This window comes from Cimex lectularius, unplaced genomic scaffold, assembly GCF_000648675.2.
Source record: "Cimex lectularius strain Harlan isolate CLEC.00 unplaced genomic scaffold, Clec_2.1 scaffold223, whole genome shotgun sequence".
NCBI classification, from domain to species: domain Eukaryota; kingdom Metazoa; phylum Arthropoda; class Insecta; order Hemiptera; family Cimicidae; genus Cimex; species Cimex lectularius.
In genome coordinates this window covers 577,659-601,086 of record NW_019392771.1, presented here as the reverse complement: position 1 = coordinate 601,086, position 23,428 = coordinate 577,659, and the positions used below count along the sequence as shown (strand labels likewise).

General features: G+C 32.3%; 1 protein-coding gene and 1 long non-coding RNA gene across 11 annotated transcripts in view; one reads left to right on the top strand and one right to left on the bottom strand.

The window, feature by feature from the left end:
• Positions 1-23,428, bottom strand: part of LOC106666769 (voltage-dependent L-type calcium channel subunit beta-1) — a 218,199-nt gene that overhangs the window by 3,558 nt on the left and 191,213 nt on the right. For 3 of the 9 annotated variants that reach the window (XM_014394193.2, XM_014394194.2, XM_014394196.2), the window contains 8 exons: positions 4,200-4,316; positions 3,988-4,107; positions 3,694-3,928; positions 1,536-1,773; positions 1,296-1,461; positions 1,116-1,214; positions 487-796; positions 251-289 (listed from right to left, as the gene is read on the bottom strand). In XM_014394193.2, coding sequence (XP_014249679.1) covers positions 251-289; positions 487-796; positions 1,116-1,214; positions 1,296-1,461; positions 1,536-1,773; positions 3,694-3,928; positions 3,988-4,107; positions 4,200-4,316 — 1,324 coding nt within the window. Of the gene's footprint in view, positions 1-111; positions 179-250; positions 290-486; positions 797-1,115; positions 1,215-1,295; positions 1,462-1,535; positions 1,774-3,693; positions 3,929-3,987; positions 4,108-4,199; positions 4,317-6,166; positions 6,208-10,971; positions 11,286-14,949; positions 15,215-23,428 lie in introns of those variants that run through there. The other 6 variants (XM_024227579.1, XM_014394197.2, XM_014394200.2 and 3 more) reach the window with 6 other exon arrangements.
• Positions 68-9,827, top strand: LOC106666771. Of its 2 annotated transcripts, none has more exons than XR_002910422.1 (3): positions 68-262; positions 493-800; positions 9,751-9,827. It is a non-coding gene; the product is annotated as an uncharacterized LOC106666771 (long non-coding RNA). The 2 variants fall into 2 exon arrangements; XR_002910421.1 differs by lacking the exon at positions 9,751-9,827 and adding an exon at positions 4,215-4,325.

The following is a 23,428-nucleotide window of genomic DNA, read 5'->3' as shown; positions in this document are numbered from 1 at the left end:
TTCAAATTTTACTTTTATCATTACTTACAGTAATTGTCTAATGTTTTTCTTTTGTAGAAATTTGAAAGACAATTTCACTGCAATATGCATCTCGGAAAGTGAGACTGCAAATTAAAAACCTAATAGCCAGCCACCCACTACTGTGTCTTTGCAACCCCCAATTGTTGCTCATCTAGTGCTTTATAGAATCAACAAAATTAAAGTGAAGAATTTTGTTAAAATAAAATATTAGATATATCAAAGAAGTTACCTCTTGAATCATGTGAGTATCCATAATCTTCATGAACTCCTGAAACAACAGTAACTTTTAAATGTTTTATTTGTTTAAAATTAATTTGCAATAAGATTAGGATTAAAGGAAGTAATGTATTAGCAAATTTACTAAGCCTCTATAAAAATATTAAAAATAATAATTTCCTAACATTATAATAAAGTATCGAAATAAAATTGAAAATCTCTGCAGTTCATTCATGCTGCAGTTATTACCTGTAGGTGACATTGCGGTTCTACAAGCAGCATGGTCTGTCGTTGGAGAGATCTGTGGAGTTTGGTGGAGAGGTCGCGGGATGCCGGGAAGAGCTGGGGTCGATGTTGCAGGTATTGGAGGATGAGTTGCACGCCAGTAGGTTTCTAAGTATTCAGCGATGTGTTCACAAGCGTCCTCGAGTTGATTTTCGTCCAGAATAACGTCAAACATCTCCGGCGGACATTGTGCCAACTTTTCAGCAGCAACCATCTGCACGTTTAGATGTCTTGCCTGTGACTTCCCTCGAGATTTAATTAATCTCTGCAGTACCTGAGTAAGTAATTAAGCATAAAATACCTACCTGTAGTTAAAATAAAAATATCTTAATATAAAACTATATTTTAATAACAGAAAGGGACTGATAAATATATACATTTTATCCTATAACAAATTTTGTGCCTTTCCTTCACACACAAAAAATCTAATAAAAACTTTTGAGTTTTTATTAGATTTTTAATAATTAATGTCATATACAGTATAGAGAAATAAAAAAAAAAAAATGTTGAACTCGTATTTTATGAATACAGTTATTTCATTATCAATCAAACAATCTTGCCATGAACTTGCTTTTAAATTTATTATTAAATACCTTAGGAGATGATATTTTGAGGTAAACAACAGTTGGAGCTAAAGAAGTTTTTGCAAGCTGTGAAGGGTGGTTTATTGTGTCACAGTCCAAAACTACCAACTGCAAATTTTGTAAAAAATGCATTAATTTTTAAATTATATATCTGGGTACAATATGGTTCAATTAAATATAATCACTCACTTGAAGGGTTCGAGCCAGCTCGAATATTCTTTCAATTTCAGCTTGGACTTCAGCAAGGCATGTGGACCTGGAATTTGATCTTTCCATGATTGCTCTCTTGGAAGGGTTGTTGAGGAGAGATCGCTTGGCAAGAGATATATCAGCCATTACTCTTGTTATTATTATCCTGAAGAGCAATATTTTTAATGAAAATATTTATTTAAAAAAAGAAAGAAAAAAGTAGAAAAATAGCGAATTTACCTTCCCTCAAATCGGTGTTTTAAGTAATCAAACAATGCTTTTTGCATCATATCGGTCACTTCGTAACCTTTAAGGGAAGGGCCAACTAGAACTACCGGTCGCATTGAAGGTACCACATCATATGGTGTGGTCGTTTCTTGCTTTTTGAAAAAGGGTTTCCTCTTTTCCTTGGCTGGAGGGGTTGTGAGCGTCGTTTTCCCTTGCAATCGTGCATTTCCAAGAGAATCCGAGTCTTCACCTGTGGTGAAAAATTTCATTTAAACAAATGTACAAATAAAGAGGGCACATCTGTGAATGAGACCCCTTCGTGTTATGTGTGCTGAAAACGTACAAGGCAATTTCATTGCAAAAACTATTGTTCAGTTAAAACAAAAATCAAACAATCAATTGTGCAAATGTATATACATATTTTGGAGTTTTGGTTCATTCAGTATTAATATGCTCTTAATTAAAATGAGCCAGGCAAAAAGTATACTTTGTTTATTCTCAAATAAAAAAGTGATTTGCACAACACAATTAAAGGATTTCAGGAAATGCAGCAAAATTTTTTTAAACTGAGTTATGGATTAGTGGATGAAGAAGAGTTGATTGAAAATAAATAAACTTGTTAATATAATTTTTGGTACCAATCTTTTTTCAAATAAAGGAATGTTTATTATTCAAAATTGATACTGTTAAAAACAGAAAATAAAAATTACTCATTTAAATTAATTATTCTTTCTATGTAAGGTCTTGGTTGAGATAAAAAGTCAGTGTCACGAGCGGGATTCGAACCCACGACCTTCGGCTAAATACACTGCTACTCTACCACTTGAACTATCGTGACTTCATCGAAATGATGATACCTCAAGTGGTAGAGTAGCAGCATATTTAGCCGAAGGTTGTGGGTTTGAATCCAGCTCATGACACTGACTTTTTTACCTTGATCAAGACATTACATAGAAAGATTAATTAATTGCAAGAATTAACTTAGTCAATTGACCACTAAAACTTAAAATGAATTACTTATTTAAATGGATAAATTCATTGTTATAATAAATTGAAATGTTAGCAAGTAATGTCTAATAATGGAAAATATTGTTTAACAAAATGAAATCATTATAAATAGATACGTAATTATAATCATATCACACCTGTCTTTATCTATTTTTTGTTTTAGTTTAGAAAGTAAATGTTATTAGGTTGACATTCTAAAATTAAGAAGTTGAGAAATGATAATAATAATAAAACAAAAATAACTCAACTTATCAAATTGTTGTATTCAAATAACACAAAGTTTATATATCACAGTAAAGTATCGACTGGCATACATGCAAAAAACCGAATGAAACCATCTAATTACTAAACATTCATATCATGTTTTAATCGACGCATATCAGTATCCTATCTCAGAATAATTGTATACAATTACACTACATCTAGTGCTACTCTAAATTATTAATATTTATAAACACTTATCTGCAATTAGGCCTCTGGGTAAAGGAAGCTGGTAGGGGAAGGATCAGTTGTGCAAAATGAGAACAAAACACACAATAGACACTAATACAAGAAAACAAAACAAAAAACATCAAATTAGGACAACAAAAAATGCCAAATAACATAAAACTCATACCATTCTCATAAATCAATATTTACACATCACACAACACACACAAACACACAACTGAACTATGGAACAGTTAAAATTAAACTTCAATATTTTATTTTTAATGATGAAACATTTGTTAATAATTTATTTATAATTACAAAATAATAATTTGCTAAAACTAATTTGGTTAATGTGATCAAAAATGTCTAATTTCTTGTTGAACATCATTATTGATTGAATGATAAAACTAGTTTATCAAATGAATTTCTTGAGTTTTTAAAAATTCTATTTAGAATCAATAGTTAACATCAAAACAAGGGTTGTAAAAAGCTTTATAGATTTAATTTAAAATTACTTAACAGCATGTGTGATGATATTTTTGAGTGTGTGATATTGAAATGCAAATAATCCTTGTGATAGTTACACAAAATAGAAGTCAAATAAACAAAACGCAAAAAAAAATATGGCGTGGGGGCAAAATAAAGACAACGATATCACATAAACATAGCATAAACAAAAAAAGAAACAAACCAAACAAAACAAAATGATTGTGTTGTTGCATGGGCGTACCAGGAGTGGGAGGGGTTGAACCCCGGGAGTTGGCACTCTTTGAGGTAGAGAGCACGTCGTTAGCTAGCGCACCTAGGTTACTCGAAGATGATGTCTTGGAGGAGTATAGCTTTGAGTTTCTCGCCTGTGTTTGCTGAAGTCGGAGGTTTTCCAACTTGACAGGTGAAGGAATGAAACCCACATCACAGCCTTCTTTCACAAGCCTTCCAATCCACCAATTATGGTCATATTTCTCCTGCAATATATAAATTTTGTGAAAAAACAAGTTATAAAATAAGACCTATATATGTATACCTTGATATGGAGATATTCCCTGATGTCAAAGGATACAGCACTGCCATGCACAGGTGAATCGTCATCCACTGATCCATCGTAACAGACATTTGTCCTTACAGCAAATGCAACAGGCTTTGACTGTATAAATAAACAATTTGTTATGACATATACAACTCGTAATTTGTAGTTTTAAAAGGTAAGTTTGAATATAGTTATGTAATATAATTTACCCTTGCTTTTTCAAGCTGACTAATTGCCTGACGCTCCTTTTCGCGGCGAAGCGTCTCTTTTTCTTCGTCCAGCGACAAGTCTGAGGATGGCTGAGAATAATTAGAGTCTGCTGAGCCCTAACACGCATAAAAAAGAAAACTATCAATAATGAAATTACGATATTTCAGTTATGCATCATCTCATTACACTTATGTTATGATCTATTTGTGCTTAAATAATTTTATAAATTAATGAAAAAAATTCAATTATAGTTTAAAATTAAATTGTAAAAAGCTTAAATTTAATTTAAATATTTTAGTGTTCAAACTACTAGAGACTGGTGAAAGAGGTTTTCATTACAGCCTAAAAATCATGGTTGTTTCTTTTCATTCCATTTTTATTTAGAAAAGAAGAAAATAAGAAAACTTTGATTTTGAATGAAGGTTCAAATAAAAATAAATCTACTAAATTTTATAACCTATTTTTTTCTGTTCATTCGATTTATAAAAACTTATTTAGTTTAGTGATAGAAAATAACAAATAAGACAAGTATACAAGCAAGCAAATATGTTACAATAGATTTAGAAACTAACCTCCCAAATAATAAAAGCTAAAGAAAATCCCTTTTATTTGAAATATATCATAATATAATATAAAATAATTATAAGAACAATACTCTTTAGTGTGGTTCTATAAAGCAAATAAAGAGAGGTTCATTATGCTTTTTCAATTAAACTATACGAAATATTTTTAAGCTACCCAGAAAAAGCTGCATTTGAAGAGAAAATTAAAGCTTACAGTAGGTCAGAATTTACTTTCTTTTTACTTACTGTTTAATGAATGTAAATTTATTTATAATCATCTTTTTAATTAAATTAACTGAACTATATTGACCTACAGTAATGCAGTAATACTTGAAGTTATTTAGCCTGTATTTTTTTAAAAACTATAGATAAATGAAACAACATTCAAAGTAAATGTCTTTTAAGTTGTAATTCTTATTCTATCAAAAGTGTTATTTAAGTCAAAACCTAAATATTTGACAAAAGATTGCTAAAAGGATTTTTAGTTGAGATAAAAAAGTCAATGGCACGAGTGGGATTCGAACCCACAATCTTCGGCTAGATACGCCGCTGCTCTACCACTTGAGGTGTGAGGGGTTGAGATGGGAAGTTAGTGTCCGAGTGGATCGAGGTCACGATAGCTCAAGTGGTAGAGCAGCGGCGTATCTAGCTGAAGATCGTGTGTTCAAATCCCGCTCGTGCCATTGATTTTTTTTATCTCAACTAAAAACCTTAATTAATTGTAATATATTAATTGGTCAAGTGGACCACGAAATTAGTGAATTGCTAAAAGGTTTAAACCTGATACTTTTCTCTGCATTTTGATTGATTAAAATTGAAAAGACAGTAGAATATATGATTGTACATTTTTAATTTTAATTTTTTCCCCAAGAATAGTTTTAATAAAAATCATGTTTGAAAGAAACATGAATTTTATTTAATTTAATTTCAAATTTTACCATGAATATATTCTATTATATAACCAATATTTTATTGTCTTGTATGCTGTGTTCTTCTAGTATGCAAACGTTTTATGAATATATTATTATAAATGGCATCAGGACCATTTTAGTGTATTGATAGTTACAGTGGCAGTTTTTAAAATTATATTATCACTTTGTAATATTGATGTTAAATTTAAAAAAATTCATATAACATTAAGCATCACTAAAATGTAGCTTTAAAGCTTAAAAATTAAACTTTGTTAAGATATTATGCTGTTTTTCTATCTTAATTTCTATCTTAATTGACAAAATCAAAATTCATGCGGCTTTAAACCAATAGACATAGAATGCGAACAGATAATTTATAAATAACTAGAGTAGAGGCAAGAAATTTAGTTACACATGCTTCCGTGCATACAACTACTGCGCTAATCGTTGCTTTATTAATCGACTAATTATTACTCTTTGAAAATCTCTTACCAGTGATGTGTACTTGGACATAAGTAAGTTCACACCAAGTACTTATGTGCAGCATGCAAGACACAATTATGAATAAACTCAAATAAAAAATATATAAATTTAAAATATTAAAAATCACAAGAATTTTTATTGAAAGCAAACAAATATCCTAACAGGATGGAACAAATCAAAATTGGGAGTAGATAATTTTAATGAGTAATTCAAAATTAGTGGGTTTAAGTTGAAAACCTGAGAATATTTTTTTATAGTTATTTGTAGCACTCTGTTCTATTGTTCTATAAACATATGAGTTTAGTGTGGATCTAAGATTGTTTACCCTTTTCATCTATTTCTTCTCTTGAGAAGCAACAGAAATTTAAAGGAGAATGGAATTTTCAAATTTCTATAATGGAACTTTAACAATATTGTAAATCAGCACCCAAATGTTAAAACTTCATTAAAATAAACTAAGTAATCTATTTATTGATTACTACTTAAAAGACATGCACACGCCAAAAAATTATCTTTTTTCGGTTTTATTTTATTTTTTACTTTATGCAATAAAAACAAGTCTCAAACTAAAGATTGACCCAATTTAACATATTTCATATTTTTTATTTTGCTGGATTTTGGGATTTGTGACAGTTGTTATTTTTTGAGATGATAATCAAGCTATAGAATTATTCAGCAGTAATAAAGTTTGGTTCAAAAAGTCACATATTAATTTCAACTTAATTTTCAGGTGGTATTTAGTTATTCAGTCTATATTAAATTAACATATTGTGTTAATAAGATTAGATGATATTTCTACAGTCATAGAAAATTATTTTGTTATTTTAATGATAGCTTAAATAATGATGCTGTTAGTGCTTAATTTGATTTTTGTTCAGATTCCATTTTACATAAGAAATGGTTGAACAGGAAAAATTTGTTATTACTATATAAATACGATTTATATAGTACAGGGTGTCAGAAAATTCAGGCACAACTTGTAATTGTGTAAGTGTAATTCATCCTAAGTTAATGATACCCACTTAGTGTTTTTTATATGCCTACAAATATTTTTATTATTACACATTATAATTGCTCTTTATGTAGTACAATTTTGCAGAGGATGATTTTTGAAAACAATCATGAATTGGAATTTCAGGGATTTCACAAGTTTTGTCCAAAATGATTAATGAATCATTTCCATCCAAATGACTTAATTTTTAAATAGAAACTTGATTGTTTTAGCTAAGAAAACCGTGTCATTATCAAGAGAATTATTAAATGGTTGTCATTATTAGGAAAATCATGTACATATTATATCAAATAATTCACTAGTATTGCCTTTTTGTTAAGTTAATAATAATAAGTTCTTGGAAAATTTTTAATGTGAAGCTCAATAAACTTTTAATTATAACAACAGAGTGTAACTGTTACTTTTTTAATGATAATTTATACCAAGTTTTTCTATGGGATCAAGACAAATTTACAATCTCCATTATTAAACTCATCAAAATAGAAGAAAACAAAATATTTAAAAAATGACTAGTTCATGACAGTAAGCCTCTTATTGTGTATATTCTGGTCTGTTTATTCTTGCTGTTTTGGTCTGTCTGACATGTATCTGCTTTTCGCTATGCCTATTAAATGCTCTATGTAAATCTTTAGTGCATAAAATGGAATAAAATATATTACAATTATTTCAGTAAGAAAAGAGCCTAGCCTATAAAATAGCCTTTTTTGGTGTTTTTTTTTTCATCTGATGATTATTTATCTGATCCTTACACAAATATTTTAAAATTTATTTATTCAAATAATTTATTTATTATTTTCACTTGGAATTGTGTAGTTAATAATCCATATAATGACTGATAAATGTTAATGATTAAAAAAAAGTAATAAAATAAAATAAGAACAAACGTTTGCAATCAATCTCTTTTCATTAATTTGAATTCTTTTGGGTCAAGACTTAAAAATTTGATCTATTTTTTTTCTTGCTGATGGTTAGTATTCATCCTTTCCCTAAGACATTGTAAAAATGGTACTTTTCTATATGTCTAACGTCATAAATTTTGTTTGCCTGTCTTTTCACAGGTCTTTAGTTTTCTCCGAAATTTCCACCTTTGAATTGATTTCACATTAGCTAGACCTACGTTTATTTATAAGGCCGACAGAACGGTTGGTCCTTTCAATTAAAGTGTCAGTATCGATTTTAACGCATGATCTGCCTATATACTTTAGAAGTAGTTTCGGGAAGGGAATTGTGATATCCAAACTATTTTTAACCACTCTTGTTAATATTTTAGTTCCAAGCTTTTCCACTTTAACAAAAAAAAAAAAAAAAAAAAATATTTTCTACCCTGCCCGATCGAGAGGTAAATACTGAAAAGCGGGTTTTTTTTAAACGTTCGTTGTGTTTTCTAGAAAAATCAAAAAGAAAGACCGGCAGAGTTCTCTCTTTTTTTTCCGCCACTTAACAAAATGGCGTAGTTCTATCGAAAAGTCGTGTGCAAGTTGGTTCGATCGTGCAAACACGATTCGAATAATTTGATATTGTAACGTTTTTGAAGTTGTGTTTAATTTTCTTGCCACACAAAAAGTACGTTTCTTATTCAAAAATTAGAGGAAACGTCAAAAAATCGATTGTCGAAGTAGTCACCTTTGAGACGTACAGAGTCGAATCTATAAATTTACACGCTTTGAAAATTCTTACCAGACAAGAATTTACGGTATTGTAAAGTAGAGGTTTTCAGCAATTTTTTTTAAATTCGTGGTTGTAAATTTCTTTTTGTGTACTGGCGCAAATAATAATTGTTACATTTATTGAATAATTTAAGGTCATTGCTCTATTTTTGTGATTTGAATAAGAAACAAATTATTTACTGTTGGAGAAAACTTGCACATTGGCTCCTTTCAGGAATCCAAACAAAAACGTCTAATGTACCTTAAAAAAATTCAAAATTGTGTTTATTTTAATTGCTGCCAAACAGAAAGTACGTTTTTTTAAAATCCAAAAGAGACTTAATCGTTAAAAGTCGATTATTCAAGTGGTCAACTTTGATATGCAGAGAACCGAATCTATAAATTTAACGTTTTGGAAATTTATTACAGGGAAGACTTTACATTATTGTAAAGTAGAAGTTTTCATTATTTTTTTAAAAATAGTGATTGTATAATATGAATTTTTTTAGTTACGGACTTAAAATAATAAATAGTTACCTTTATTGAATAATACAGGTCATTACTCGATTTTAGTGGTTGAATATCAAAAATGGAAAGTCTGTTTAAAAAATTTCATAAATATTTGTTTATTGTTGAACAAAAGCTGAAAAGTGCTTCATTTCAAGAACCCAAACAAAAGCGAATACTGTATCTTAAAAAAAATCAAACAAACTGCCCATAATTTACAAAAGTCAACATGAAATACACACTTTGTTTTTTATAAGAGCTCACGGAAATTAGCATAATGTAAAATAGTCGCATTGGGCACAACTGGGATTTTCGACTCCTAAACAGGATAGATTTTTTAAATTAGGTTTTTAACAATTTATACTACCGCGAAAAACTATTGATTACGTTTATTATTGAACAGTTTAATTACACATAATTGTTATTAGGAGGAGTTGTGTGTTGGAAATTGTGCTGGGGAGAATGGTATTCGTTTAGTAATTCTTAACTGCTACAGAAACTATTCAGGAAGATGTACGTATATTTTCAAAAAAGTTTCTTTAATAAATTAAGGTTAAAAAACATTTTTTTGTGATTGAATTTGTTGTGCTAACCCTGGCTAACTTGACTCAAAGGAAACAATGAAATTAAGCAGTTGGAAATGAATAAATGTTGTTCATTGTGTATTTTGCTTAAATGTAAACTTAAAAATAGAACTAAGCGGTTTAGAAAATCCGATTCCGAGTTGTAAAAGCCTTATTCGCGAGTTCACGAGCCCACTCTACTTGGAGGTTAAAACAATGAAGACGCTGACCTAGTTAAAGTCAGTCATATTGAACTGCAGAAGAAAACCAAAAGTTTAAACAATACACTTTCTATTAAACAAGTTTCTCACGGGAAAAACAGAAAAAGAAACGTTACCAGCAGCTGAACTGCAGTAACAACGTGGAAAAAAATTGGTGCATACAGGAAAAACACTACGCCAGCGTGACAGCAGTGACGTGCGGGTTTAGTATAAGGCTTCCACACAAGGAAAGGTAAACATCCCAAATGGATATTTATACACTGTTTAAAAAATCATAATAAATTTTAACAATATTTAATAAAAAAATGTACTTTAAGATAAAAAAAAGGTATTCGGTGTAAGACAAGTGTTGTTTTAATCATGGTCCAATAATTAAGTGTGTTCAGTCTGTAGTTGTAAAGCACTCATCAATCATAAACTAATTAAAAACAAAACTAACAGTGCACGCTCGAAGGCCAGTTCAAGGCTAATTTAAACGGATGGTGGAGGGGGATACATCATTTACAGAAATAAAGGTCTGCCTGTTTTATAGTTTGTTATTAATGTTTGCGTTAATGTTCCATGTTACTTTTAAACGAAATCCTATTTGAGGGGGGTTAACGGAGTCTCTAATAAACCGAACCTTCGCAAAAATCCATAATATACGCGGTTGAAAACTTTTTGAAAAGTGTACATGTAAATTACGATATTTAACGTAAGGATATATCTCAACGGTACCGTAAGTTAAGCTCGTATGCTCTTGTGCAATTGCAAACATTGCGTTTCGATACAATTATGTTTGCGGACCAGTGCAGTATTGTGGTATGTTAGGTTTTTTAAATAATATAGTTGATCGAAGGTTTTTAACGTAATGTACTATTTGTACCTGTGTAAACAGCTTGTTATAGCCCTGGTTGTAGCCTATCATATTGCGACATGATCCCTTTTTGGTGGATGCAGTATGGCGTGGTGGTCCTTTAGACCCTCACGAATAGGCACTATCTCCTTCTCCTGCACATAACTGTTCGGTTCAACTACTCTTGTAGCACGACGCGTACTCCGGTCGGGATAGACGAATAGACTTCCTGCCCAGCGTGGTGCAGTTTTTCTGCGTATAAGATTAATGAAAAGTCACCGGACCGAGCATTTGTCGAGAGGGAGTGATAGCGAGAGTTTGTTGAGGGAGCCAAAGCGCATGACTGGGTATCGATCTGGAGGGACAAAGCTCCCTTCCGCCGCCCCCTTTGCGTAAATTCCATAGTCTATATCCAGGAGACCGTCCTTGTAGTCACACGGACTGACCCCCTTTCCTCTTAGGCAAACCGACTTGATCATGCTTCCAAATCGAACAGATTTAAACTTGATATTTAAGTCGATATCGCCTCAACAGGAGAAATGCCTGTCTACCCCCTAAAAAAATCATTTTTGGGCGGGAGTAACATTAACATATTTTTTTAACAAGAGGGAAAGGTAACTCATCTGTAAATCCGGCGTATTTTTATTGGACATCAAAGTTACCTGTGACAGAAAGGTGGCAGGAGGGAGAGGAGAGAAAAACTCCATAGACTTGGGAAAATAGCCAAGTATTATTTATGTCTTTTGCATTTCTGAGAAGAAGGCAAATCGGATGTTATCATTAAATAAACAGTTTCCGCGAGGCCTGAATGCTTACAATCAAAATATAAGGCGACCAACGCGCACTTATATTTATTACGTGTTTCTACCAGCTGAAACTATAGTTTATTGTTTCAGCCTATTCTAGTCTGCTTTATTGTTTGTATGCAAAAATTATGAATTGGGAATAACGACAATATATACCAAAAAATGTAGTACTTGTTCCGAGGAAAATAAAATAATATACATTTAATAAAGTAATTAATGGGGATATCAGTTAAGTTTCTGAAGAAACTAGGAAGTCAAGATGTACTGCCAGACTGGTTGGCAAGAGATAAGAAGGATGAGGCAAGATACCAACCACTAAAATAGTCAAAACTCATCTGACCATATGAGAAAGACTAAACAACTATTATGTTATTGTTTGTTATGCGATCAACCAGCCTTCAATACGATATTGATTAGGATTCGGGTTGTGGTCTTCAAACATACAATGTTATTATATCAACACCCAAGCTTTCGATAACAGTTTTATTGCCTTCTTCAGGGGATGTACAGAGACATAGGGACATAGCCAGGTAGGTAGTTATAAATTATTTCGTCAATTTGTTGCTACTTACAGATAAGAAGTCACAACTTAAACACATTACACAAATTCATCATATATANATTATGTATATGTATATATATATTCTTCCTAACCTATGTTTTAGTGCCTATAGAAGGCAATAAAACTTGTCGAAACCTTGGGCGTTGATATAATAACATGTTTGTTTGAAGACCATAACCCGAATTTTAATCAACAACTATTATGTTATTCAGTTTGAACTTCAGCAAAGAAAATCAATATTAAACTTTAGCCGAAGGTCGTGGGTTCGAATCCCGCTCGCGCTGACTTTTTACCTCAACCAAAACCTTAATTAAAGATTAATTAATTAAAAAAATTTATTTGGTCAATCGGACCACGAAACCTAATAGAAGTATTAAACTTTATGTTTCCTATTTCTCGGAAACGATAGTACTGTGCGTTTTATGTTATTTATTAACATTTGTTACATACGACAAATCTATTACCTAAAATAAAAAACAGAACAGCTTCTCAAGTGTTGCGAAGAGTGCTTTCATAATGAACATGTACAACATAAGAAAAACCCGAAGTGCGTGTTAATTTAGTACTTGACTCATTAAAAACAACTGTTGCAGGAAACTCCCTCAACTCTTGTATTTGTGGAGGTGTTTTGTTAAATTCACTGTTGAGCGGTGTCCCTTTTTACCAAATAAAAATTAATAAAATAAATACAAATTAAATTAAAAAAAAAAATAGACGAAATAAACGAATTTGCAATGAGCTAAAATAATGGCAAAATAACCAATAACGAGGGGTAATACAAAAAAGAAGTTTCTGCGAGTACGGGGTGATGACGGAGTTCCAGCTTCCGATCGTGAAAGTCCATAGTTGGTTCTGGATAAGATAGAAAAGACCGCTAATTTTGAGTCAAACTCAAGAAACGTGAGAGGAGGGAAGCATAGGAGACATAGGCTTACCATAGGCTTGATTTATCTAACAGGAACAAACGTTGTTTGGCCGTTTTGAATAAACCTAATCGATTCTCGTCATATTCATCGGTTAGTCACTGTTATTTTGTACAGGGTCAATATCAAACTACTGGTTGATCAGATTTAGCAGACTTCATCTGATGACAGTTTAATATTATGCTCAAACGTGATCAATTGAAGATCTTGAGATGCCAAAAACGCCTGACCAAACAGACACATAATGATCAGAAATGACCCAGCTACAAATTCATCACCTCTCAGAGCACAAAGAAAATTCTTACAATTTTGTTATCTTTATGGATGTTTATAACAAAGCATTAGCCAACAAAGCTTGTAAACATATACATCTATAAAATCATTAACAGCTTGTTGAAATGAATATGTTTCTGAAGGTGTCCTAGACCTTTCAACACCACCGAATAGCGGCAAGGACGTAAATCATGTCTGAGAATACGCTACAATTTGAACTATTTCTAGTATCTGCTGTGGTTGCACTGTCATATTGCCAGGTAATCTCTTGTAAATGCCTCATACGTACGTCAATTGGTGAATGGAATTTATTCTCGTACGTATGACATGTTTTAAATCGAATTTCCCTAATTCCTAATGGCTGAATTCCATAAATATATTGAAACGGGTTTTGAATATAAACAAACGTATAAATATAATACAAATAAACCTTGAAAGCAGAAAGGATTATACATGTATCGTCGGTTTTTAAAAGATTAAACTACTTTCTGAGGTTAAAAAATAGAGTGAAAATATAACAATTTATTGTCTTGTTATTTCTTTTTTTAATATAAAAAAAGTCAAGTTTATAATGCACAGATTTATTTTTAAGCGACGTTTCTGCAATTTTGGGTGTCATAGTTCTGCACTAGAACCACTTACTGGAGACCAACAACCACGTGAAAGTAAAATTTACTGTGTGGCTAAGGTACAAAAAAAAAAAAAAAAAGCTGAAACGTCACATAAAAACTTACAGAATAATAAAAACAAGATGAAACATAAAAAAGAAGACCATAATTTAATTTATCCTAACAAAGTTTTAATTTTTGAAATGGATCTTTTTAAAGTGGAAAGTGCTTTAACGGAAATGAAATAATTTCGAAACTTTCTTGCTAAAATTAATCTAATTTAAATAAACACGGATGTTAACAGTTAAGAAGACCTTTGAAATTTTACGCCATTAAAATAAAATGTGGTTTTTAGATAGTCAAAACTTTAAATAACTTATATCGATTTAGAATTGACTGGGTAACAATTTGTTTTTAATGGTTTGCTATGGCGTTTTAACATTGTTTGGTGTCCACCTTTGTTTAGTAGTCTAATTGACCAAATTACTTCTTTCAATTAATTATTCTTTTTCCGTAAGGTCTTGGTTGAGATGAAAAAATTAGTGCCATGAGCGTGATTCGAACCCACTTCGGATTGTTTCCATTGTTGCCCATTGTTTGGTATATTGTTCCTTAATAATTTCTGACTGATCAATGACGTGATTTTTTGTGAAAACTTTAAATTTTTTTGAACGCAATTAATAAGTAACTAAATGTACTATAGGACGGAAGTACTGTTCCGTTAGTTTATAATATGATAAAATAACAAGCTGTCATTGAATTATAATTTATCCACTTTATGAAAATAAAAATTGCGAGTAGTTTTTAAAGTGTTATCAGTAATTGTTGTAATTTACCTTCCTCGAGTACTTATCCTTTCTGGGAGGTCGGCGAAAAGCCATGGGGACTGAACGCTTTCAAGCAGGGAGGATGTAGCACCCGGTGGTTGGCTGATGTGAAATCCGCCTCCGTTCGCCTTTGTAGAGGTGAATATTTACACGGTTAATTAACCAACGTTATCGGCGCTTCCATGCCGAGGGGCCCCCGGTTAAAATCAAACTGGCAGATCGGATCACCCGGGTGGACTCGAGCTCGTCTATTTATAGTGAAGTCTCTTTTCACTCTCCGACCCGTGCCCCTCCTCTCTAAGAATCACTGCTTGGAAAAAAAATACGAGTGTGGGCTTTTCTTTTCTGCCGGGTGTGGTAAAAAAGGACGAAAGAGGATGTCGTCCGATTAGCAATTAGCAAAACTATAGGAAAGAGAACTTGCTGAATAGATCAACAAATAAATAAAAGTGCACTTTGTTAAAGTCAATATTTCCGTTTCTTCCCGCTTCAAAAGAGTCGAAGCGCTCGGCAAAAGTACTCAGTCAGCTGAAAACTCTGTTCGACTAAACTATCACAGGATCATTATTTTTTTAAATTAACAGTAAATTACTTCAATTAAACTTGGTGGCTGTTTATTACGTCTTATTGTTGTTATGTAAATAAAAATAAATTCTCACATTTTTTTTATAATTTCGTCATTGATATAATTTTAGAATATTTATATTTAAAAAAGAATCTTATTGAGGCCGCTCCTAAAAGTTAAAATATCAATAATAAAATGTTTTTGTGAAGATTGAAATAATAAATAAGCACTAATTCTTGAATAACATCGGATTCACATTTTTAGATGTATAATTTAGAAATCGCAATATTAAGAAATTTTAGGAGGTTTTATTATTTGGCCTCACTTTGCTTTTATCTTCGACCAACCCCTAAAGATGGCGAAATGCCCAAAAAGACTGCATGAAGGGTAGGCAGATCAAGATGATCGGAAACGACAAAAATACACCTTTTTTTCCCATTGATCTATTGTCCTCAGCCATGTGAATAATTGTTTAATTGGTCATTTACAGCAGTCAGAAGCTACAACCAGTTCGTTTTATAAAATCGACCAAAGCCCGATAAACGCTGAAGTTTTCTGTATATATTAAAACTTTGTAATTTTTTTATTGATCTATCGTATGGAACTATGTCTAAACTATGGAAAAATGTCTTTCTTTCCTTTTCAAATTTTTTGCAGTACCGTACGATAAGTTCCGCGTTTTCAACTTTGTTGCACACCGTACACAGGTCACTGTCTTCTTGTCCAATCAGGTGTAAGTATGCTTTACAGATTAATGGTTTGAACGTATTCTGCCTATTGTGATAATGCTGAACCGCTTAAACCTTCCTCTGGTGATCCAAGGTTGGCAACCGACCTTAGGGAATAGGGATAGATTTAAACCACTACCCAGTGCTTGAAGATCTGTATCTATTCTGCCACGCTTCAATTATCTTTTTTTACATTGATGGCATCGTAATGTGAAATTTTAAATTATCTATCTATTACTGGTAGCCTTGCCCAGATCACCAGCTTTCTCGTTTCCTCTTACTCATAGGAATCTAATTTGTTTACCTTTATTCCTGATATCGTTTAATTTGTTAATAATTTAATTGTCAATTCTATATCGTAAGATTTAGAAAGGCTTGGAGTCGTCATACTGGTTAATGCAATCCTACAGTCAGAGCAAATGAATACCTGATTGTCGCCGATAGATTCTGCGTATTGAAGAGTCAAAGGATTGCGTACGATTCGCATGTAAAGGAGTCGCTTATATATGAAACAGGAAATTTTTAAGTTGGCAAAAGAAGAGCAGGATTGGCGAAAAACACTATCAAAAAGTTCATTCCCTTTCTCAGGGAAAAGACTTTTCGGAAGGAGTTTCAGTAGGTTTAATTTTTACTACCATGAAATTTTGGTATTTATAACCGATTCGCTGGTTATCTTTGGAAGGCATTTTCATTAAATAGGTACTCACTATCGAAACTAAATTTAATCAAATAAACTGTGGAGATTTAGAGAAAATCTGTCGTAAAGAGGGTCGTCTATGTGCAAGACATTGCAAGACAACGCTGGCTTGTAAATCTAAGTTTTCTTTATTAAATTCAAATATTAATGGCTGTAAATAATATTTCAAATTATTTAAAAAAATTGAAACGATATTTTAAATTGTGCCTTGAACATTATTTTCTGCACATTTATCAAAAATTGAATTATTTTCACTTTAAGCAAATAAAAAATTTATTCTTTATTTTTAAAAAATACAAATGGTATATTTTAACGAACAGATTAAATCTCGTACTCAACGTCGTTCGATGTGACAGCTCAGCTGTTTTGCTGAAGGTAAATCCCCCGGCTATTGACCGACGGCGACAAACCCTTATCAAATTGTCAACAGTGCGGATTTATTTTTGTATTCAATACAAGCAATCGCTATTCCATCGGTAATGATTTTACTATCGGGGAAGTCCGATTTATGACTTAAAAGACCTGCGTGTACCTGTGATCAAGGAAGAATGTTGAGAACAGGAAATCGTAAAAGAATAATTCTTGAACTTGTGAAGACTCTTGAGCCTTCCTAATTAATTCTCTATACCAATGAACCCACTGGAATGGACTAAATTTAATGAAATCTACTGTTCTTCACTGTTATATTTTATAGTTTTTTTTAGTTGGTTTGCTTAAAATTATCAGTGATTTTGTTATTGACGGAATATTGCGCGATTAATTGGTTTTGGATATTTAGTTGATTTTCCTTTATGTGACTTAAACTGTGTTGAAATGTTTGCAATCATCATAGTTTAAGTTACCCGTTATTGCTTTTATTATAGTGCCGAGTCCATTAATTAAACCTCGTCTTGTTCTATTACTAGAATGGATTTTTATGTTGTTAATTTTTCTTTCTACGGTAATTTTTGTAAAATTCAGAAGGTTAATTGCGGTCTCTAAATCTTGTAGTATAGTTCGATTTGTTTTAATTGTTGCAAGAATTTTGTTGTATTGTCGTAAAAATTTCATATTCCTTATATATAGTTTTGAGATCATAATAATGTACTAATGTGTGCGTTTGTTTTTGTATTTTGGCGAGTCCCACATTTATTGTGAAGATTCCTGCGCTGTGTGTAATGTCCCTGATGGTGATTCCTTTTACGAAGAGGAGGAGGGACTTGGAACATCATCGTTTTTATTGTTAAATTGATAAGGCAACTTCCTTGGAGGTTTTATATTAGATAAATGAATATTCGGTTTCGTATTATAGTGAGATTTTTCTATTAAAGCTGTTTTTAAAATAGGGTTTTTTGATTTGATTTTTTCTCTTTTAAATCGTGGTCTCAACTTATTCTGTTTTTGTTTGTTTTTGACATAAACTACGTCTGGTATTTCTGGTAATTTAGATCTTGCTAAGTTTCTCTTACTAATAACATTTTCTTTGCTGATCAAATTATTTTCATTGATTAATTGGTAAATGGCTTTTACTTTTTCCTTATGATTATTTATATAATTGTTAATCAGTTGGGTTTCTAAATCTATTTAATCTATGAGTTTTAGTTTGGTGACGGAATGAATTGAGTTATTATATACCAAAATGGAAAAGTTGACTTTACTTTTAATTGTATTATTTTCAAAATTTGGATTATTATTTAGGAGTCGATTTAGGTGTTCGATTAGGGTTGAGTGGAAACGTTCGGTCACTCCATTTGATTCGGGATGTTGCGATGAGATAAAGTGAGTTTCGATTTTGTGCAATTTTAGAAATTCCTTGACCAAGGAATTGTTAAATTCTACTCCATTATCGGCGATGATTTGTTTTGGGATGTCATGTCTACAAAAGAATTTTACAAGTTTGTTTACTACTTCTATGGCTTGTCCAGATTTTAGTTTATATGCTTCCGCATATTTGGAAAAATGGGTCAATGATTGTTAAAAAGTTTGAGTTTTCTAGGGTGATGGTATCTACGTGAATTAATTCAAATGGTTTTGTGGGTGTTGGTGTAATATTGTATTTTAATTGCAGGGGGTGTCTATCATATTTATTAGTTAAACAATTTTCACATTGATTTATGTAAGTTTGAATCGACTTTCTTTGGTTTGGCCAGTAGTAGAGTTCTTTAATCCTATTGTGTACTACGGCGACAAATGAATTTAATGAATGGATGAATTAATTAATTACAAAATTTAATGAATTAAAATGAAGTATACTTCACTAAAGCTCTCCGTGGCCATTTCATTTGTCGCCGAGAATCCAATCCGATTACACGACATTTGAAAAATGGCAAAAAGGAGGGAAAATTCAAAAGGTGGGGTTGAGGATGGGAAGTTAGTGTCCGAGTGGATCGAGGTTACGATAGCTCAGGTGGTAGAGCAGCGGCATAGCTAGCCGAAGATCGTGGGTTCGAATCCCGCTCGTGCCATTGACTTTTTTATCTCAACTAAAAATCTTAATGAATTGTAATATATTAATTGGTCAAGCGGACCACGAAATTAGTGAATTTACAAACTAAAACAAAACTAATGTACTAATACTATACGGATGGCTTAGGCTTAAAAATGTGCTTGCTCGTGCATATTTCATCATTGTCTACGTATGTCTACGTATCATATATCTTGAGCTTGGATTCATGATGTCATTACCACGAAATTCCCCTATATAATAACATTCAAGTTAACAACAAAGATAAGACCTGGTGTATAATTGACGAATGAGCCGCTGCAATTACTTTCACTCTACTTTTATTAGGCCAATTGCACATGTTAATTGTTCCACTGAGCTAAACACAGAATTTTTTTCATGGTTTATGTAAACCATCGAGGATATCATAATGCTCTTACCCATTAAAAAACACGAATCTAATGAATTTGTATAATAGATTTTAATTAATTAATGGCTCGTCCAAATGAATGTTTTTTATTTTTCTAGATTAATTACACGTTTTAGTAGTAGCAATTAAATCTACTTTTATGATGTTAATTTATGTACAATTAAATAAATAATAAAAATAGTCCCAAACCTCCAACAATCTGAGCATCTTCGTACGTTACATCGCCCATCGGTTTGCTTCCATTACTCAGAAAAATCCTTTAAAAATACCCTCATGAAACATCTATATCCCATCCTTGAAAGTTCCAATGTCATTCCATCCCATTAATTCGGGTTCAGGCGACATCACTGCCTTACAACAATGTCTCAGGGTGGTAGACATTATCGCATCTTCCTTTGAGCGGAAGGAATGCTGCTCGGGTGCTTTCTTAGACCTGAGGCAAGCCTTCCAGCGCGTGAGCCACCCGGGCTTACTCTGGAAACTAAACCTTCAAAAGCATGGCATTGGCCAAGCCTAAACAGAAACAGACAGGTTGGAGTAAAGGAGTTCGATGTTGAAGTTGAATAGTTTAGGCTTTTCCACTAAACCAATTCAAATTTTGAAGTTTCTGTTTTCCATCAAACAGGTGTTTCGATCTATTTCCAGGTTCTTTCTGGCGTAAGACAGGGATGTCCGCTAAGTCCAATTCTGTTTTCCTTGTACCTGGATGACCTCCCATCGGCTCTATGCTATGGAGTCAAACGAGGTGCACAAAATAAACATTTGCATGTTTGCAGATGACATTGTCATACTGACAAACGTTACAGTGGGCCTTCAAAAGAACAGCATACTAACAATACTGTTATAATCCTTGGCAATGTTTGGACTGAGTCGGTCTTCAAGGAAATTTAAGATCACATGTAAAAAAACTTAAATATATCGATCTGTAGACATATGTAAGATTGTTTTGCCCTGATGATGACTTGAAAAAAGGTCGAAAGCTTGGCAATAACAACTGAAGTTGCTTTTTTTTGAAAACCTTGATCCAGAGTGTTCGTGAGTGAAAAATTGGTTGATACTTCTAATATTGAAAAGGTACAATTACTTGAATTTCTGTTAAGAGAAATCGCCCATAATAAGATATGTCTGGCATACTTGTCAGTAATAGATACGAAGAGTAATAGATCCTTTCTAACAAATTTTATTGTATGTTGTTATTTCACACTTTTTTTTTGTAAAAACAACGCCGGCAAATGGAAAAAATGTATGCTGTAAAGAATGTAGATATTTTTGTTTTTCCCTGTAGTACAATATTACATCTCTTTCTATATTAGGAACTATACCATTCAATCCGATCTAAACATCTCTATGTCCTAGACTTTGCTAAATCCTGATACCTAAAATTCGACTCCAAATTATCTCCTAAATCCATTTATAAATAACCTATTCCATCTTATCTTCATACGAACTCTCCCAGATGACTGAAACGGCCTGGCATCAGTTGGCTGGTTAGCGATGAAATCCCAGTTATGAGCGACGAAAATATTTACCTGACACGTCAATACGTCCATACCATTGGGCTACGCTACTCACGCCATGAAACTACGTTCAGCAGGTTAGATTACTATGTTCGCTCTATAAACTTGCAAACCAAAATAAAAAAAGATATTTTTGCATTGATTAATAAACCGTAAAAATCACTTTACTTTTTAGTAGACTAATCACACGTTTTAATTGTTTAAATGTGTTAAAAACGTAAATAAATCCATTATGTCGTGAATTTATTTCAAATATTAAAGAATATCAAAATTCTCATATCTAACATTTATTAAAGGAATAATTGTAACTAATTTATTTCACATATTTTCGTTAATTAATGAGACGTAGAAATTATTCTTGCCCCTTTGTCCAACGTTATCGGTTTGAATCGGCACAAGTTTATTATGGTCTTTTGAATTTCCAACTAATTTCTCTCACTTTTACGTTCGTGACTTAAAGAATCTCACGAATTGTATTTACACAACATTGATACCGAACATGTTATATTACTATCATGAATTTCTCTTACACGGCTGGAAATTTTTCTGCATAATGGGCGGTTACAGTGTAAATTAAAAATAGGAAAATTTCAATCTTGCTCTTTTAATAATGGGGTGTTTCTTTTTTTGTAATTACATCTGTAGGGGCTGAAGAACTTAAATCACTTTTGAACTTAAATTACTCAGTTTACATAACCTACGATAGTAATAATTGCGAATCTTAAATAATGTATGTGTGCGTTTTTAAGTGAAGCGAATTAATTTAAAAAATACTTTTCCTTTGGGAAGAATGATTTGGTTAATGTTTTACTGTTGTATAACAGTAGTGTAACTATTAATTTTCTTGCTTATTATTCTTACTAACCTTACAATAAATGTAGATTTAGAAAATTAATTGATATATGTACACATAAAAGTACACATTATAAACATATGCTTATATAATTTTTTCCTCCCACTCATAACCCTGACACTATAGTAAGCACTGCACTCGGAGGTCACGGGCTAAGAGAAACCAGCCAACCAGGGAGGAGAGATGAGGTACCTCAGGATGGGAAAGTGGGAGGTTAGGACGGATCTTGCGTGGCTTTTGGAAGCGGGATTAGATCAGTTCGTTGAGAAAAGGAATGCTGAGGTCGTTTTGGATAGTGGGGTTAGTGATATACAAGAAGCTGTGACAGTTCTGAGTACTTTGGATTGGATACGTTGGTTATTGGATAGCTTGTTGAAATCTCACAGTTAACTCCGTATTTCCATAGTGGTCGCAGTAATGTCTTGTATAGGTTTAATTGAGTTTTGACGGTCAAAACAGATTTCGGTCCTAAAAGTCTTTGTAGTTCTCCAAGCCTTCTGTTGTTTCTTAAGCTATGTGTAGGGATTCTAGGCCAGTCTGCTGTTTAGGTATAGTCCTAAATATGTCGGTGTCATGACCGGATGTCGGTAGGTCCTTGTTGATAAAGTGGAGGTTAAAACTATTTTTTCAATGTAAACGTACGCATTTATCCTCATTCAGTCTTGTCCTCTTCTTTTGGACAATATTTGGTCAACTTAAGATGTTCTTGGATGTTAGAGGCTACTGGACAGAAGAAAAGATTGAGGTGGTATCCGCATAGGTGGTAATGATATGGGATGTATCAGATGTATAAATACAGATTGGGCAAAGAATGCTCCCTTGTGGGACGCCGGTTGTCTGATATCTGAGTATTTGTTGCCGCAGCCCCCCCCCCCGAAGCAGTGTTCGGTTAAATAGAATAATAATTTAAACGTGTTAATTTAGTTAATTTTCTAAGAGTAGTAAAAATTGCATGGTAATTTAGGTTTATTTTATTTTCTATTATTCTCGCATTTATTATAAAACACTGCAGGTGGTATTCTTTTGAGAATCGTCGTAAACAGGTCGGTGAAGGGAAAACAAACAAGTGCCAAAAGTAGATTTGGAAGTATTAACAATTTAAGGGCGTCACTATCTCGACCACCAATGGTAAAAATTCCTCTTTTAGCACAATCATTACCTAAACCCGCCGACCAAATTCAATGAAATTTTGCATACTTGTATAATATTTGTCGATGATTTGAAATTGTTGAATCGATTGATTTAAAATGGACTTACGAAGTATCAACGTATGAAT